The 18,219-nt window shown below is 52.8% G+C and overlaps 2 protein-coding genes across 13 annotated transcripts in view; one reads left to right on the top strand and one right to left on the bottom strand.

Annotated features, from left to right (window-relative positions):
- PHF21A (PHD finger protein 21A) overlaps positions 1-12,385 on the top strand; it is a 191,625-nt gene extending 179,240 nt beyond the window's left edge. For all 12 annotated transcript variants that reach the window (XM_027578105.1, XM_027578111.1, XM_027578115.1 and 9 more), the window contains 4 exons: positions 4,212-4,367; positions 5,581-5,656; positions 6,054-6,157; positions 7,476-12,385. In XM_027578105.1, coding sequence (XP_027433906.1) covers positions 4,212-4,367; positions 5,581-5,656; positions 6,054-6,157; positions 7,476-7,733 — 594 coding nt within the window. In that variant the 3' untranslated portion in view covers positions 7,734-12,385. The remainder of the gene's footprint in view (positions 1-4,211; positions 4,368-5,580; positions 5,657-6,053; positions 6,158-7,475) is intronic.
- A 150-nt stretch (positions 12,386-12,535) lies between these two features.
- LARGE2 (LARGE xylosyl- and glucuronyltransferase 2) lies at positions 12,536-18,219 on the bottom strand. Its single transcript, XM_035722663.1, is given in 17 exon segments — positions 12,536-13,033; positions 13,283-13,478; positions 13,576-13,725; positions 14,019-14,297; positions 14,708-14,868; positions 14,993-15,148; positions 15,226-15,351; positions 15,438-15,550; positions 16,061-16,165; positions 16,294-16,525; positions 16,527-16,548; positions 16,550-16,677; positions 16,679-16,850; positions 17,123-17,205; positions 17,570-17,679; positions 17,758-17,916; positions 18,013-18,219. Coding segments are annotated over 16 exon segments (2,340 nt in total). The 5' UTR covers positions 17,855-17,916; positions 18,013-18,219; the 3' UTR covers positions 12,536-12,823.

Below are 18,219 nucleotides of genomic sequence, written 5' to 3'. Positions count from 1 at the left end.
GCACTTCACAACGAGTAGCACGTGCCGTCAGTCGGTCTGTCCCGCTGTTGGTGATGTTAGCTTTCATCCTTTAACATAGATCACATCAAATTTTTCCACTTGTAAAGGGGCCTTTTTTCTCTGGCAGAGATAGCTTTGAGTCTGTATAAATATCTAGTTCCCCAACAAACTGTTACCCAGTGGTTATAGCATCCTTTGATGGTTCTTGCCGGCATTTACTGTTTTTAAGGTGTTTACAAAATCAACTTGGATTTTAAAAGGATCACTGTGTCTGAAATCTGGAGAAGAGACTGTGGAGAGGACAGGATGGGAGCAGGGAGACCAGTTAGGAGGCAAGAGCTGAGGATGGCTTGGCCTGGTAGGGTGGTAGACGTAGAGATGGAGGAAAGTGACCAAGTCTGCATATATTTTGAAGAGCCAGCAGGATTAGGTATGAGGTAAGAATAGTCAAAGGTGAATCCAGAGTTTTCGGCCTGTGCAACTAGCAGGATAAAACTCTCATTTACTTGAGATGGCAAAGGGAGCAGGTTTGAGGAGGGAAACCAAGAGTTTCATTTTGTACATGTCCCATTTCTTTTGTGAACTACAGAGCTTGTCTTTAGGATCATCTTCAAGTAAAATGTCCCTTGAACTGGAAGGTTCTCGTGCTTACTAATGATCTACCCTTGTCCAAAGAACAAAAGACTACTATATGCACATTCTGAGTTAAAATTCTAAAAGCAGCAAAGGAAGTATCCTCTTTGGAGGACCGGGTAATAGTGGAGTTCTGTTCTCTGGCAGCCTTCCTTCCTTGGACATAACTGATGACTACAGACTCAGCCTTGCTCTTGAAATTCAGAATTTCATCCAGCTTGCCTGACTTTTGGCATTAGTAATTGATACAGGTTTTCTACCTGTCCCGAGTAATGAGTACCAGGAGTTCTTGTCAGAAACCTTGTTTGCTGGTACCAAAGATTGTCCCAACTTTTCTGCAGCTGAAGCATTGCCGGAGGGATTGCCGGCTTATGACCTCTTGGTGGGGGTCTCCCACAGTGTGGTGTACAAATGCCAGGGAACAGGTGATTTTGTGGTTCTGCGTGTGAGTCCCTTTCCTAAACGTTGACCCCCTAATGGGGGTCTGTGGCTTTCTTTGAGAGACTGAACTCGAGGCATCTACTCAGATCAAATCACAAAGTAAAAGTTTCTGCCAGGTTTTGTCTTAAAATGCAAACACTGTTCTTTTCAGAAATCCAAAGGTAAAAGAAGGCTTTTCTAAAACCACTAAATATGTTAGAACTTCCTAAGTTAAACCTAGTGGAATGGATTTTTTTTTTTAAGACAATTGACTTCTACTTTTACAGTATCCCAACAGTGGCAGTGATTAAAATCAGCACACAAGACTGTATGTTTGCTGGTGGGTAGGACAAGCCCCAACAACATTAATTAAACAATTACAGCTGAGCGGCAAGCCTTTCCTGGGGATCAGTAACTGTCTAGAAGGACTTGGTAATACAAAACCCAGTCAGACACTAATCCTCAGGATATACCTTGTTGCCACAATTGTTTTATGAGAAGGGAAGATATGTTGACATAGTTATAAAATTCTTTTAGCAAATGATGAAGTTGCAGTTGATACAGCCAGGGTGTTTGCAAAAAACATACATGCTTGGCTCCTAGCAAAGAATCATGGGTCACCATTTTTCAATTTAACATTTGGTTTATGGTAGTAATTCAGTCACCAAAGCCTGAGCCTTTTGACTTGGAGCAGCACCTCCATGGGACTTCCTATGCTCTCTTTAAGCTAAGCAGAGAACCCATTCTGGGTAGATAAAATCTATACCTTGGCATTTTATTTTTCATTTCTATGGGTAGTCGTTCTCCAGGTGTGGTCCCTGAGACTCTTTTCGGGATCCATAAAATCAAAACTATTTTCATGATAATACTAAAATATTCTTTGCCATTTTCATTCTCTTTCTCTCAAGAGTAACCAGTGGAGTTTTCCAGATATTACATGCCCTGTAACGATGTCATGACTCTCCTGGCTCATGGGATGTGCACTTGTGTGTTCTGGGGTTTTACAGTTTTTTGGTATACTATTTTTGTAACTTCCTGTGATTCTGTAATTATTTCAAAATTGAAAACTTAAAACTTCTAATACAGTAAATAGCAATAAGTATAATTCAAATAATATATAAATAAATACAAATAAAAGCTCTTTGAGGTCCTTAGTAATTTTAAGATTTGTAAAGGGGTCCTGACATGGAATAGACTGAGGACTGTTGTTCTAGAACATGGAAATAGGATATGAAGTCGTCTTTTCTTCTGAAACTTGAAAGAAGTTATTTAACCTTTATTTTACATGCTGTCTGCCCTCCACTTCTTGATGTGCTCCTACTCAGGAGCAAAAGAAAGTGAGCAGGACTCTTTACCCAACAGAATAAGATGTCCAGTTTGTTTTGTCTATTTCACCACTGGTAATTTATCTAGGATTCATGTGAAACAGTCTCTGAAACCTTAAAATTTTTATAAACTTCATAAAGATGCAGACTCACACAGGACTTGGGTTCAAGAAAGACTGTTTCTTTAGAGAAGAGTGCCTTTCACCCTGATTTTAAGAATGAAAGAAGAAAGTTACAGTTAATTGAGGGATGAGACCTTAACCTCTTCTGTTGCTTCAAAGCTGAACTTTAAGGCTGCACACTCATGCAGTATTTTTGCTCATATACTGAGTATCTTTTTTATTGCCCAGAGATAATATTTTCTTACTAAGAAAGACTAAAATGAGTCCACACTCTGATTATCTTAACAACCTTTCGCAGCTGGTTTTCTAGGCTCTGCATACCCTAGTGAATTAAGAGAAAGTTTCCTTTTCTTTAGAGAGAAGCTGTAGGTCTGGGAAGAAGACAAGTTCCTCCAGCAGTGGTGGCCGAGGGGTTATATAGCATAGAAAAGAAGACTTGAGCAATGCTGTCTGTGCAGAGTTTCTGTATAAGGCTTTCTGGCAGAACAGCCTAGAAATCTAAACCAACACACTGGAAGCAAAGAGGGGGCTCCAGGCTGTGGCGCTGCCTTGCTGGCTGACCTCTGGCACGTCCCTTCAGTCTTCCTTCCCATGTGTCTTTATCAGTCCTGTTCCCAGAACAGGCCAGGGATGGATCTGCTGAAAAATACCTTTGACCTAAATACCTTCCCCCGCCCACCCCCAGTGTCTCCTCTCCAATTTAAGTAGATCTGCTTTTTTCTGATGGGGCCTTCTGTTCAGAGGGCTCCAGCAGACTTACCTGAGAACTAGCACTATCAGTGGTAGGGGCGGGGAGACAGGCAGAGGGGCTGCTCGTCTCTTTCCATCTGGTGACGTGTTTTATGGGGAGGAATAAAGCCTCCCAGCATAGAATGGCCCATTGCACAGCAAATGCCAAATAGTGGTTTTAAGAGAACATTATCGGGGCGCCTGGGTGGCTCAGTTGGTTGGGCGGCTGCCTTCGGCTCAGGTCATGATCCTGGAGTGCCTGGATCGAGTCCCGCATCGGGCTCCCTGCTCGGCGGGGAGTCTGCTTCTCCCTCGGACCCTCCCCCCATCTCATGTGCTTTCTCTCTCATTCTCTCTCTCTCTCTCTCAAATAAATAAATAAAATCTTTAAAAAAAAAAAAGAGAACATTATCAGCTGTTGCTCTGGCTTTTTAAATTCTTCATGTTAGAAAGCTCGTGTGAGTGTAATTTGTTCCTGACTTAATCTTTTCCCATTTGAACATGCACTGTATTTTTTTCTCCCTGAGCAAGCAAAGAATTTAGTAAAATTCCATTTCTTGTCTGTCTTCTTTTCCCAATCCTGAACTCCCCTAAAAATGATGGGTAATGAGAATTGTTTGTATCATATTGTGGAACACTTTGATAAATGGATTTCAGTGGCTTCAAACTTTATGACTTGTGGGTTTGGGCTCTACCAAAAAAGTGCTGAGCTATCACCTGTAAAGCTAATTTGGGCCTAGGTGATTACACGGCTTTTCTGTCAACTCTAGTTTGAGGATACTGTCCCTGCCCAGGGAGCCTCAGCTGTATGGAGTAGGTGGGGGCTGTGCCATTGGTAATTCCTTCTTTCCTCGAATACTTTGGTAACATGTTGGAGGGGCACAGCTAATTGTCCTGAAACATACATGTCCAGAATGTGCACGTTAGCATTCACGTTTTACCTTTTTTGTCCTTTCTCTTACCTTTCCTCTCAATTTCCTAGGGTGATATCCATGAGGATTTTTGCAGCGTTTGCAGAAAAAGCGGCCAGTTGCTTATGTGTGACACGTGTTCCCGTGTGTATCATCTGGACTGCTTAGACCCTCCTCTGAAAACGATTCCCAAGGGCATGTGGATCTGTCCCAGATGTCAGGACCAGGTACCATGGGTGGGTCTGACAGAGTGATGGGCTGAGGAGGAGAAAGTGTGTTCAGGAGGACCTCCTTTCCCCTCAGATCTGGGGGAATGGCAGAGTCTCTTCCCTCTCCTGGTAGTTCCCCTGGGCACCTCTGGGCTATTCGTGGCACCGCACTCACCCATGTAGCATCCATCCTCTCAAGCTTCTCTGTCCTATTACTGAGGTGGTGAGTCTGTGTATAGGTGGAAAGACTCTTAACTGCTTCCCTTTATTTAAAATGACTTATCTTCTCATGACCTTGCTCTTTCAAAGCCATAAGACTTTCAGCCTCTTTCTCTAAGAATGGTCCAAACCCAGTAGGTTTTGAGACTCTTCTTTTGGAAATAAAACCCTTAAAGGAAAGTGCCCAATTGACTGTTTAAGTCAAATAATAACAGTTTCACCTTTAACCTGTGTCATCACCGGGATCAGAGAACTAACTGTAAAGTGGCCATCTTACTGTTTCATGGGCTTGAAACTGTCCTAGCCTCTTCCCTTCTTCTCTGTTTAGTTTCTGGCCTCTTTTTCTCAACTATCCACGTACCTTTATGTTTTTATGATAAGCTGTCTCAGTCTTTTTAGAAGTAGGCAAAGTATAAATAATAAATAGACCTAATAACTCAGCAAGCTTTGGCATGCTGCTCAGGTCTTTGGAATCCTGTTTGAGAGAATTCTGGTTTTCCCTTTTTCATCCTGGTCCGCATTCTACCGTCTTCGCCAGGTAGTAGAGACCAGCCTCTCTGTGTTCTCTCCTGAAGCTGCTCTTTGACCATCTGGTAATTTTCTGCACAAGGTCCGGATTATACTTTAGTATTTGGAACTGACATTTCGTTTCCTTGGTCAGGCTATCTTTGAGGGACATGTAAAGCGACACCTGAGACAGGCTGGTCAAGGATGCCAGTGGCTCTGGCGGCCTGGGTCGCTGGGCCTCGTATGCAGCGTACATGAGAAGCTGGGAATGCCCAGCCAGGTCCCAGCCTCTTTCCAAGCTGGGGCTCGAGTGGCTTGGCTTTTCCTGTCCTTGAAACTCATCCTGTCAGGAGCATCTGGAACTTCATAGTCTAGAAAGTACAGACCAGGGTTTTGCAGCCAAGCCACCATAAGTCCACCATAAGACAAGACACGTTGCTTGTCACTACACAGGGGATGTGTGTTTATACCTCCTTTCAAGGTAAAATTCTAAACCTTTTTTCAGATGCTGAAGAAGGAAGAAGCAATTCCATGGCCTGGAACTTTAGCAATTGTTCATTCCTATATCGCCTACAAAGCAGGTAAAGAATCATCCACACCCCCTTTTGTGGAAGCCTCCCCTTGCTTAAAAAAAAAAAAAAAGTACGGGAAGGCTGCATTTGTTTTGTTTTCAAAAGGAAATTTAAAGTTACAAATGAAAAGCTTTTCTTGAACAAATTGAAAAGTTTGTGTAGTATTTTCCTGGGGAGGAAAAATGAGAAGCGGCATCTTACTTAGAGCCAGGCCCACACCACTGACAGTTTTCTTAGCATACCTGGCTATACACCGAATAAGGGTAAGTCTGGGTGGGCATGATCTGCACTCTGACTGGAGCTCAGGGGAACTTTGGGCAAAATGCCTTCTTTGGCCAGCATTCTGAAAATAGTGGCCTTTTCAAAGAATTTATTGTTAAAAATAGTTTCTTTTTTTGTTTTTCAGCAAAAGAAGAAGAGAAACAGAAATTACTTAAATGGAGTTCAGATTTAAAACAAGAACGAGAACAACTAGAGCAGAAGGTGAAACAGCTCAGCAATTCTATAAGTGTAAGTAAAGCTCATGCCTTCAGCGATGGATACAGATAGGAGGACCCTTCCACGTGCACAATAGTCCATGTGGCTCCCAAGGGCGGATTCGGGTCCTTTAGCTTGTTAACACAGCTAACTTGGGATGGATGCAAAGTTTGCCTTCAGTTACAATTTGGCCCTCAGGACAGGTGGCCAGTTGGTATATGGTGTCTTCAAGCTCTGGAACCTCCCAGTGGCTTTGACCTGAGAGAGGATTTTCAGTCTCCAGGCTAAAGAGATGCAGTAGCAGCTACGGCAGGATGGCCACCACCCCTGTGTGTTCCTGAGTGGGTTTGGGAGGAGTATGAAGCCTCTCCCCATGCCAGATAGACACAGATCAGGTCCCTGCATAGAAGCCTTGCTAGTCATCCTAGTTAGCGGTCTGTCTGCATGGCCCGTCGCTCCCATCCTTTCTTCCACACCCTGCTGATTGCGTCTCCAGGTTTTCCTGACCGGCCTGAGAAAGAGAGGTTCCTGGAGACAAGTACTGGAAGTAAATACTGCCCGGCCTGGCCTGTCCAGGTTGTATTTGCAGCAGAGATTCTGAGGCTCCTCCAGAGCAAGTTTTATTTCTCTTTGAATAGGTACCCCTCCCCTTGTTGGAGCCAGGTGGCCTCAGCCCTTGTGGACAGGAGGTGGGACCCTGGACTTGGTGGCAGTTGGGCTGTCCCACTCCACTGCTTTCTCCTTGTCACCATACTCCCCATGGCATGCAGGTTTCATCTCTCTTCCTGCCTAGAACAGAAGCCAGCAACTGTGGGAGACCTTGGGCAAAAGGGCAAAAGACTACAAGTCTATGACCGAGCAGAAGGGTTTCTGTTGGCTGCAGTGTTTGATTCTCCCAAATATCACTGTGCTACCCCAGGCCTGCCTCTAAATTCTTGCCGACCAAGTGATCCTCAGTAGCCCTCAAATTGGATCCAGATACCACTGGCTCATTTTCTACTCTCGAAAGCTCAGTCCAGTCCTGAGCACATTAGCACCCATTTGCAAGGCAGAGGCCTACCCAAACCTGCCCAAACCAGCCTGAGCGCAGCTCTGGGAATGTTGTTTTTAAATTGCTTTTATTTTGTAGCATTGGAGTGGTAATTCACATTTGGTTTTAAGTCCTAGTGTCAAGCAGGGTTGGCTCTTAAACCACTCACTCGTTGGGCGGTAGTGCCCCCTCCAGTGCAGAGCAGAGCAAGGTCTAGGGGCTGCACACCAGCCAGCAGGGTTCTTTTCCCTGGAGAGAGCTGCCAGGCCTGTCAGAAAAGCCACGGAGGCTCAGTGCCACTGCCCTTCTCATTTGCTGCAGAAATGCATGGAAATGAAGAACACCATCTTGGCCCGGCAGAAGGAGATGCACAGCTCCCTGGAGAAGGTAAAACAGCTGATCCGCCTCATCCACGGCATCGACCTCTCCAAACCTGTAGACTCTGAGGCCACTGTGGGGGCCATCTCCAACGGCCCGGACTGCACCCCCCCTGCCAACGCCGCCACCTCCACGCCGGCCCCCTCCCCCTCCCCCCAGAGCTGCACAGCGAACTGTACCCAGGGGGGCGAGACTAAATAACAGAGCCCCGCCAGGAGAAGCCGCGGGCTCCCGGCGGCCAGGAGAGCAAAAACACTGAAGACTCTAGAAAAGCAAAGCCGGATTTCTTCTGGAAAGTACAGAATTCTTTTGGTTCTTTGGTTCCAGAGAGAGAGAAGATGCTTGTGCCAGGTGGCACCGGAGTTTGCCAATTGATCCTTCTTATTCTGTGTGTACATGCAAAGATTGGACCATGTTACATGAAATAGTGCCAGCTGGAGGTTCTTTGCCAGCACCATGCCAAGTGAAATAATATATTTACTCTCTCTATTATACACCAGTGTGTGCCTGCAGCAGCCTCCACAGCCACCATGGGTTTGTTTGCGTTTTGTTGGGTGGGGAGCAGGGACGGGCGGAGGGAGGAGAGCAGGTTTCAGATCCTTATTTGCCGAGCCGTTTGTTTAGGTAGAGAAGACAAGTCCAAAGAGTGTGTGGGCTTTCCTGTTTCTAAACTTTCACTACTATAAAACCAAAAAAAAGGAAATTGAGATTTAACCAACCCCAGTGCCCAGAGGAGGGATGGGAGGGAATGGGAGGGAGCCGGGGTGGGAAAAGTCTATCAAATAAGCAGTATTTCCTATTGTCTGGGGTGGGGCACAATGCACGGGGAAGTGGACACCGAGGACAGCCACGGGGTCCTTCTCCCGCACGCTCCACCTCCCGCCCCAGGCGCCCCCACCACTCCCCGCGTTCCTTCCCCCGCTTTGGCAAATTGGCGTGCATCCCCGTGGATGATCCGGTTACCTTCCCTCTCCAAGAACAGGCAAGAGGCCTGCTTGGCGGGCCATTGCCCGGGGCAGGGAAGAAGGGTGTGTGTGTCCAGGAAGGAAAACAAGGTGGATCAGTGATTTTTACTTGAAAACAAGCTCCATCCCTTTTCTATATTTATAAGAAGAGAAGATTCTGAGCGAAGCAGCACGCGACCCAGGTGTGTGTGAATTGAATGGAGATGTTTCTTTTCTCTTTTTTTAAATTTTTGTTTTGTTTTGTTTTCTTTAAGAAAAAAGTTTTATTTTGTTGTTTATTTTACTTTTTTGGTAACAAAAACTAAAATAAGGAATAGAAAAGCTGTTTTTCAGGCTGACAGTCAATTAAGGGTAGTCGAGGCCGTGCATGGTAGAATAGGAATCATAGTGTCAGTGAGGTCCAGTGAGTCCGTGTGAGTCCTTGTGTCATCGTTCGGGGCACTGTTTTTTATGCAAGGGCAAAAATCTTTGTATCTGGGGAAAACAACAACAACAACTTTTTTTTAAATTAAAAAGGAAAATAAAAGATATTGAGGTCTTCCTAGTGTTAAAATTAAGATCAAGGTAAGAAACATTGTAAAAAAAAAATTACAAAAGTGCTATTTGTTTCCTAAAAACAGTGATTTCTATTAAAAAGGTGTCAGAACTGGAGAAAATGCTGTGTAGTTATAATTTTTTAGCACAGAACCTGCTGATCATGATGACATTTTGCTGTGTTTGTGTCTCAAGACTGGTGGGCTAGTCTCCATGATCTCTGTCCTCTGGACGACTGCAGCCCTGACGGGCAGCGGCCGAGCCCTCCCACCACTCTCCCCGCCTCGGAAAGGACTGTCCTCTCTTCTTGGCGCAGGGATCTGGGCTTCTGTTTTTGAAGCCCCCATGGAGTGTGGATGGTATCAGGGCCCTACCCTACCCATTGTCTCCTCGGATTTTGCTAGAGCAAAAGGCTGGTGCCTAAATAAGATCCCTTCCTTTGGTGCTGCTCTCCGTCTTTCAGCCACCAGCATTGTGAGTGCCTGGGGGACAACTTTGAAGGACACGGCCAGTGACACTCATTGGTGCCCAGGCACCCTGGCCTTGGCGGGAGGGTGCAGGGGGCAGGCTGGCTGCATCAGCCCTTGGTGCTGAGAAAGAACAAAGGAGTGAGAGGTCTTGAGGGTACATGGTGTCTCTGAGACAAAGAGCCCCAAGGTGGCCTTTGTGTCTGTCTTGCCTTTGAAGAGGTCTGACTCTCCAGCTGCTTTCTCTGCCTGCTGGCTCCAGGTACCGGCAATAGAGTTTACTGCCCTTTGACCATCCTCAAGTGTCCTGGGCGACCTTTGGCTAGAATCGCTGTGCTTGCCTTGGCTTGGCCTGTCTGTTCCTTGAGAAAACCAGGGTTCTGAAAGATTTGGACCATTTCTATCATCTTGCCTTGTGGGAAATAAATTTTGTCAGGTGTGTGCCCTCATTGGAGACCTTGGCCCATCACATGCCTGGCCCATCACGTGCCTGGCCCACAGGAGGGAGGCAGGTGCTCGTCGCCCCGGCTCTTCTGGGACAGCTCTCCTAAGCCCGCCCCATACTCCATGATAGCCAGAGTCTAGGAGGGGCAGAAAAGGTCCCGTTAGTTTCTCCCTCGCCCAGTTAGGCCCAGAGATCCCAGTTAGAAACCTGAAAGCAAATTCAAGAGAAAGGGACACTTCTTAGGTCAAATATGCCTCATCTCTACTGGCCATTTCCCCTTCCCAGAATGTTAGGGAATTAGTTGTTGTTCTACAGGCCTCAGAGTCAGGCCCTGGCTTCGAGGTTGCCTGAGAGGGACAGAGGAGCTCCCTTTTCTCCTGCAGAAACCAAGGTGCTACGTCTAGTCAGGGAGCTTTGGAGATGCCTGGACTAGTTGGAGGAATAGTTGGCGGAGGTTCAGAGCCCAGCAGCAGGCTGTGCGCCTGGTCTTAAGCTCTCCCATTTGACTTGTCTGGGCCCAGAGACTGGGAGTTGCGACATGATACCTGTCTTTTCTTGAAAGAAGTTAGGAAACGATCATCACTAGAGGCCTTTGCTCAGAAAGGAGCTGCCTGCGAATTCTCGGGGTATCGGGGGGAGATGGGGCGTGGGTAGAGCTAGGCACTGACCAGCATTTTGCCTGCTGCTGTGAGTACTCACACTCTGGCCTTACCTGGGGTTGGGATGTGGAGTCTTCCTAAGTGCAGGTATGAGCTGTTCTGAGTCAGCTAGTGTGCAGTACAAATGCAACCCTGCCCCCAAACCCCCACATTCTGGACTCAAATCCCAAAACTCTACTTATTGCCAAGAAAAGGTCCTGGTCGCCCCGTTTCCTTTTCCTCTACTGTCCTGCCAAGAGAAGACCCTCTGTCTGTGCCCTAGACCTGCGGGTGCTTGTGACCACCTGAGATGCGCATTCATGCCTGCCTCACCTGGGCTGTCCCCACCTCCCTCTCCTTCCCTCTGCTGCTCTTTGGCCATGCCCGGGTTTAGCTGCTCACGGGCACATCTCAGACCAGCTGGCTTCGCAGTCACTTCACATGCCAGGGAGTGGCTGGTCTGGGGCCCTTGATCAGGAGGCCAGTGGCGCAGGCACTGCACCCTGGAGCTGGTGAGCTCATGTTGCTGTCATCTTCGCGCCTCACATTCTTGCCAATGCCGCCCGCAGGTCCTTTTTCTTTCCTGGAGCCTGCTGGGTCTTGTCTCACCGCTGCTGTGCTCAGCCAGAGGTCTGCTTTCTCCCTTCTTTATCAGGCCCTTTGGGGCAACCGGGCTCGGGGCAGCCCCCAGGTGGGGCCTTCCCTGGGTGGCGCTGCCCTGCGGTCACCTCCAGCCAGCAGCATCTGAGTGCCCGGTTTCCCTGCGGGGCCTGCCTCTCCCGGCTTCTTCCTGGCTCAGGCTTGACAGGCAGTGCGAACAGGCACAACGGCCGCCCCACGCCTCTCCCCGCAAGTGAGGGTGACTGTTTCCCACTAAGTCTGCATGTACGGTTGCTCCGCCAGCCATCTCCGATTCTTCCTCTTGGGGCCAGCAGAGCCTCTCTAGGCTCTCATCCCAAGTCACATGACGAGCTCTAAGCGGTTTCCTCCCTTCACTCCCTTTTAGGGTGTGGTTTTTCTGATTTATTCAAAGGGCTTAATTTAGGAGACTTTTACCCCAGGGGTAAAAGGCTCTTCTGGGGTAGTAAGATGGATGGTGGCCCAGGGATTCTCCAGGCCCTGGGTTCTCCAGATTCCATGGCTTCTGTTGGATAGGGGCAACTTCACTCTGTGTAAATGACTGTGGGCCTCACCCCCACCCCTCAGCTGGGCACCCCTGGCAGGAAACAGGAGCCCCATTCTCACCCTGACTTATAGCCGTCCTCGGTGTCCGCTCCTCTCCGAGGGAGGGGGTGGCCCCCAGGAAGATTTCCCTGGCCCTCCGGCATTACTGAAGGGGAGGACGCTGAGGGTCGCTCCCTCCAGAGAGCCAGGGTGGAACTCTAAAGCCCTTGTAGAGGAAGGGCAGGACTCACAAATTTCACTTTACTCCCCCCCACCCCCGCTCCCCACGAGGCCCTTCCTCCCTGAGGACTCTGCCATCCCCCACGGCAGCCTTTGGCCCCTGTACCTCTGTGTCGTTGGGTCCTCAGTCCAGGGTAAGCTGCAGTCAGGCAGGACAGGACGGGCAGCCAGAGGTCAGCAAGCTCTGAGCAGAAAAGAGCCAGCCAGCCCCCAATCCTGTCTCTTTGTCCACGCCCTTTGTGATTTCAGTCTTGGTAGAACTTGTATTTGGAGTTTTGTGCTTCAAAGTTTTTGTTTTTGTTTGTTTCATTTTTGTTTTGAGGGGGTGGGGGGGGATCCAGAGCAGCTGATCAATTTGTATTTATTTATTTTAACATTTTACTAAATAAAGCCAAATAAAGTCTCTGAGCCTCATGGTGTTGGGTTTGGGGCAGGGGAGGGTGGGCAAGACACACTCGGGTCCGGGCCCTCCTGCAACTCCAGGGAGACTCAGCCCCTTCATGGTTGACCCACACCCTCATGCCCCAAACCAGATGGAACATGAAAAAGAGCTTGAAGAATTTTAATTATGAAAAAGGGATGTACAGATGAAGATGGGGAAACCAGCCCCAAACAGCTGGGGCGCACTGGGAGAGTAGACCCCAGCCATAGATAGCAGCAAGGGGAGGCCCCCAGGACCCACCCCGCAGGTGCTCCAACTGAAGCCCTTTCCACTGAGACCTTCAATAATTTAAATAGCAGGGAGGGTGGGGAGGGTGGCAGGGTTGCTCCAGTGTCCGCAGGGGGCCTGTGAGAGCTGGGGGGGGGGGCGGGCAGGGGTGAGCCACGCACCAGGAGGTCAGGCAGGGTGTCGGGGCTGCTGCAGGGCGGTGAGGTATTTGAGGGCAGCAGCCCCATAGCGACGGGACAAGTCCTGGTGGAACTCATCCTTGACGGCCTGGAGGCAGTCACGATAGGTGGGACTGGAGCGGAAGCGAGAGATGTCAAGGCTTGGGCGATGCGGGAGGTGGATGGTGAAGGCCTCGGGCAGCACCAGGAGCTCATATTCCTATAGGGGCGGAGGCACATGGACACTCATTGCCTGGGCTGGGGGGAGGATTGCAGCTCTGGGGGATGGGGAGTGGGCTTGAGAGTCCCTCATAGCCAAAGTGAGGTCAAAGGGCAGATATTAGTTCTATATGGATGAAACTTCTAATAGTACTGCCTACTGGTGCCGTGTGCCACGCTGAGGTGTAGTGAGCTCCCTGGGCCTGGAGGTATCCAAATTGAAACTGGAGGCAGCAAGCCACATCCTCACCTGCGCATCCAGCTCCATGATGTGGGCCACCTTGTTCCAGCCAAAGCCCACAAACCGGGGGTCATAGCGGGGACAATCACGTGGCACCACCACGTAGGGCTCGTAGTCAGCGGCCCACTGCACACGGTATGGGGTCTGAGCCTCCCGCCAGCGGGCATAGTCTGTGGGCGCGTGACCCCGGGGCCACTCGTGGTACCTGTGGAACAGGATGGGGCAGGGCGCCAAGCTAAGGCTAGGAGCTCAGTTGGGGGCGGGGGAGCGGTGTGGGGCATGGAGCAGAGCCTCTCCTCTACCTGAAGGTGTAGAGCGAGCCGGAGTCCAGCAAGGCCAGCACTTCGGCCTTGGAACTGGGGAAGCTGAAGCGGTAGTGTAGGGTCTCAAATGCCGGCACTACCAGAGCCGCTCTCCGCTCGCTGCCCAGCTTCAGCTGCTCGATGGAGGCCCTGAGTGGGGAGCGCCCGTGAACAGGGCAGCAGGGACGGCTCCGGGCCCAGCGAGTCCCTGACTTCTCAGCTGCAGGACCCAGGGCTGGCTGGCTCGACCGCCCCGCGGGAGGCAGACCCAGGAGAGCTGCTATGGGAAGTGGATCCCAGCCTCCCCTCCTCTCCTATGGCAGCCCAGACAACCGATGCGGCCGCCCCCGCCCCAATACGACCCCCATCTTACAGAGGACAGAAAGGAGCCCCTGTCCACACACACCCGTCTGCCGTTCCTCTCCCTCCCTCCTCAGGCCCACCTGAGGTCGTTGTAGAGGGAATAGGCAGGCAGGAAGTCAATGTCGCTGAGGAAGACGTAAGGCGTGAGGGCCTGGGCCAAGGCCACGTTCCGCAGCCGGTTGACGGGGTAGAGGGGACCCTCCCGGTACACCACGTGGTAGGCCACGTTCTGCCGGGCAGAGAGCACTGCCGAGGCCTCGACGAAACGCAGGAACTGCTGGGCCTCTGCGTCTGTGAGGTACAAGGCCAGGCTCATGGGGCCCGGCCAGTGCCGGCACAGGGCTTCCAGCATCTGCAGCCTGGGGCGAGGGCGGTGGTCAGCCCGGCTGGAGCACCTCCCCAGGACAGCTGCCGCAGGCACCCCTCCCCTGACTTACTGAGCCCCTTCTCGGGGCTTTTAAAGCTGGTCTTACCGCATCTTCACAACTACCCCACAGGGGGGGCCCTTTCCCAGGTAACAAATAAGAACACCGAAGGCCAGAGATATTAAGACTTGCCCGTGGTGCCCGTGGTCCCACAGCTACAGAGGGGCAATTCCAGGCACCTGCATGATTCCCCAAACCCAAGCTCCTAACCACAGCCAGTGTCTGCAAGTTCTAGAACTCTTCAAGCATCAGGCAGTAGGCGAGAGCTCTTCCTTCCACCCACTGAAACCATCCTCCCGGAAACCCCCCGTCCCAGCCCCTGCCTTGGCCCCTGGCACTCTCACCGGTCCATAGAGAGCTGAGCCACCAGGGTGACGTCGTGAGGCTGGGGGGGCGGCGGCTCGTGCGGCAGGAAGGTGACGTGCACGCGGTGCACGGTGAGCCACTGCTGCCGGAACTCAAAGCAGGCGTCTTCCTCGTCCAGTTGTGCCAGGGCCCGCTGCACCTGACGGGGTGGCAGGGAGACGAGGACCAGGGCTGGAGGGCAAGTCCCCAGACAAGGCCGGGTCCCAGCAGAGCAGGGAGGGGGCAGAGCCTCCCCAAGGCGAGGGAAGGCGGCTACCTCTTACCTGCTCTGCCCCAGCCAAGGGCGGGCTGGGGCACCCAAAAAGCTCTCTCCGCAGTAGGTTCCCATCATACTCCAGGAAGGTCAGGTAGAGGTTGCGGAAGTATTCCACGTGCTTGTTCTTCACTCGCAGTTTCTTGGGTGAGTTCCAGTGGATTACCTGGGACCCAGGAGGGTGGTGCTCGGGGGATGCGCACGGGGAACAGAAGCCCACCTCTCGGCCCCCACCCTACTCACCTTGAGATCGGACGCCTCCGAGTAGCAGCGCTCAGCCAGCGTGTGGTCTGACAGCTGAACGTTCCAGACGCAGGGCAGGGGCTGCACCAACCCCGGGTGCTCCTTGATTACGGCATTGAAGATGTCCTGGGCAGAGACAGTCATCATGCCTCGGCCCAGAGCCTGCTCCCCACCCACCCTCCCACCGCTCCCCGTCAGAGGCTCCCCCAGACCTGGTCCGCCAGTGAGGTGGCGGGCAGGGTGAGGAGCTCCCGGGTGGCGGTCAGCGTCCACATCTGCCCCCAGCCAGCCTGCCGGAGCCGGTCCAGCCGCAGGAGGATCACACCTGCCCAGGGGAAGGGGTCATCATGCCCACCTGGGCCAACCCTGCTCCTGGGGGCAGGGGTCACAAAGACGTCTTTTGAATGTTTACTTTTTGACTTATTGATATTTTCGGACAGTTCAGACAGGAGCATGGACCAGTTCGGTCAACCATCATTCCTCTCGGGGGTGAAGGGGGGGCACTGCACAGCTTACAGAGCACCTCCACAGCCATGTTCTCCCTCTCAGTGACCCCAGGGCTGGCAACATCATCCCCATTTAATGGATGAGAAAACAAGAGGCCTAGAGGAACCGAGTGGCTTGGCCAAAGTCATCCAGCACAGCGCTTGGCCAAAGTCATCCAGCACAGCAAAGATTGGAACTGTTTTCCGGCTCTTCTCCTGGTGTTCTTTCCACAGCACTATTCTCCTGGGTGGAGTGGGGGGGATTTCCTAGCATTCTGTGCCCTGCCCCGTCCCTGGGGCCTGAGGACCAGTGGCCCACCCCTCCTGCCTTCCCCCCACCACTGTCCCACCTGTGTTAAATCCCCGGCCCAAGGCAGGCCAGGGCCTGTGGTTCCTCCAGAGGTTGCCCAGGTACCAGTCGCTCTGGTTCTCCACAAGACCGATCACCTGCTCATCTGGGAGGGGAGGGCACGAGGGAGCTGCCTGAGGCTGCCACTGGCCCTCGGCTCAGGGCTAGGCCACAGCGCGGCATGGACAGGCCAGGGAGGGGAGACCGGCTGGGGCTGGGTCCCAGGCCTCTCACCAGAAAAGTGAGCAAAGAGTGCCCAGAGCTCTGCGATATCAGAGGCGAAGGTGACATCTGTGTCCAGGACAATGACACGGGCCAGCTCAGGGGGCAGGGCAGCAGGCAACACTAGCTTCATTAGCCCATACAGGCCAGAGTAGTGCTTGTTGGGGATCCAGGAGACCTGGGGCTGTTGGGGTGGGGTGGGGGAGGACAGGGCATGAACCTGGCAGAGAAGGGCATATGAGTGCCAGAACATACTCCGGGTGACACAGGGAAGAAGGCATATGCCCCAGGGAGGATGAGGGATTTGAGCTTCTGTAGGTGTGATGGGACTGGGGGGTCCCAGGCAGCTCTAACCTCTTCCACACGCCCCCACCTCTGAAGCCCTGGGAGGAAGAAAAGGGCTGGGCACCACCAGAAAGAAGTGCAGAAGGGCCAGGGCTCCTGCCTTGAGCTCCTCCACGTCATAGAAGCTGACCCGGACAGCTGGCACCATCCATGTGTGGAAGAGCATCTCCAGAATGTTCCTGGCCATGGCATCAGTCACCAAATGGAAGTGCAGCGGATTTTTCCTTTGGGAAGGGCAGGTGAGGAAAGCTGATAGGCCTGAGCAGGAAGAACATGGGACCAGACCCCCCAGGAGGGGCTCAGAAGTGAAAGCACCAACTTCTGCAAAGAGCTTTTCCGTCCCCAGCTTCGGATACTGTTAGAACCACCTTTAAGGGAGAAAGGGACACTGTCCCTGTGGCGCAGATGGGGTAACTGGAGCTCCCAGATTCTGCCCAAGCCTGTGTTCCCTTCCCCACACCTGATTCCCCACCTCCACCCTGCCACCTGGTTATACCTGTAGAAGAGCACAGATTTCACTAGGGTGACCAGGTCTCGGCTGGAGTTATGTCCCGCACACACGATGGCCACGTGCAAGAGCTGGGGAGGGGACGCAGAGGTGGGCAGCAGCCCCTCCCCCACTGGACGGTAAGGACCCACTACGGGGCTGGCCCGGCGTGGGGATGCGGAGCCGAGCCCCGCCCGGCAACAGAGCTAAGGAAGAGCGGGGCGGGGGGATGCGGAGCAGGAGTTCACCCCTATTTCACAAATGGGGAAACTGAGGCCGGGAGCAGGGGAGTCATCCCCGGCCGGCTGGTCAGTTCCGGAGCCACCTGGCGGAGCCTCGCCAGGTGTCGTGATTCCCACAGGTGCCGCGGGGAGGGGAGGGGGGCGCGGGCGGGGGAACCCGGCTGGGGGCGCGGCGCCCCTGAGATTCCCGCCGCCGGGGGCCGCGCGCACCTACCTCGCACTTGGGCAGCGGCGGCCGCGGCGGGACGCAGTCCGAGCGGTTGCGGCCCCCGCGGTCCGCAGACGGGTCTCCGTCGACGGCAGCAGCCCCCCGCGGCCGCCCGTCTGCAGAGACACGTGGCGTCAGCGGGCAGGGGAAGGATCCCGGGCCCCTCCGCTCGCCTCCTCGCTCGCCGAGCTCACACTCCACGTCCCCGCCGAACAGGAAGAAGCCGATCAGAAGCAGCAGGAGCAGCAGCGCCGCGGCCCCCAGAGCCCGGGGGCGCCCTCGGGGCAGCATGGCTGCCGGCGGGGGTGCTCAGGGCGGGGCGCCACCCCGGGCTGCGGGCTCCATCGCGGTCCCTGCGGATCGGGGAGGGAGGCGGGGGAGGATCAGCCTTGGGCGACGGGGCCCGACGGCCGCCTGGTCCTCCTTCCCGCTCTGAGTCGCCACCTCACCTGTCCCAGCGGCCTGGGGACCCCGACCTTCCTCTTCCAGAAGCCGGCCGGGGTGCAGGGGAAGGGAGTGGAAGTGCAGGCCAGCCCCGCCCCCAACCTGGGTTCAGGTTTCACCTCCGCTTGGCTGAGCCCAAAGGGGCGGGGAGGCCCCGGGGAGGGGAGGGGACGGGAGGGGGGCGAGGAGGACTGGCCCCGCCCCCTACCCCG

Source organism: Zalophus californianus, chromosome 11, assembly GCF_009762305.2.
Source record: "Zalophus californianus isolate mZalCal1 chromosome 11, mZalCal1.pri.v2, whole genome shotgun sequence".
NCBI classification, from domain to species: domain Eukaryota; kingdom Metazoa; phylum Chordata; class Mammalia; order Carnivora; family Otariidae; genus Zalophus; species Zalophus californianus.
The sequence above is the reverse complement of the archived record's forward strand: the minus strand, read 5'-3'. Positions and strand labels throughout refer to the sequence as shown.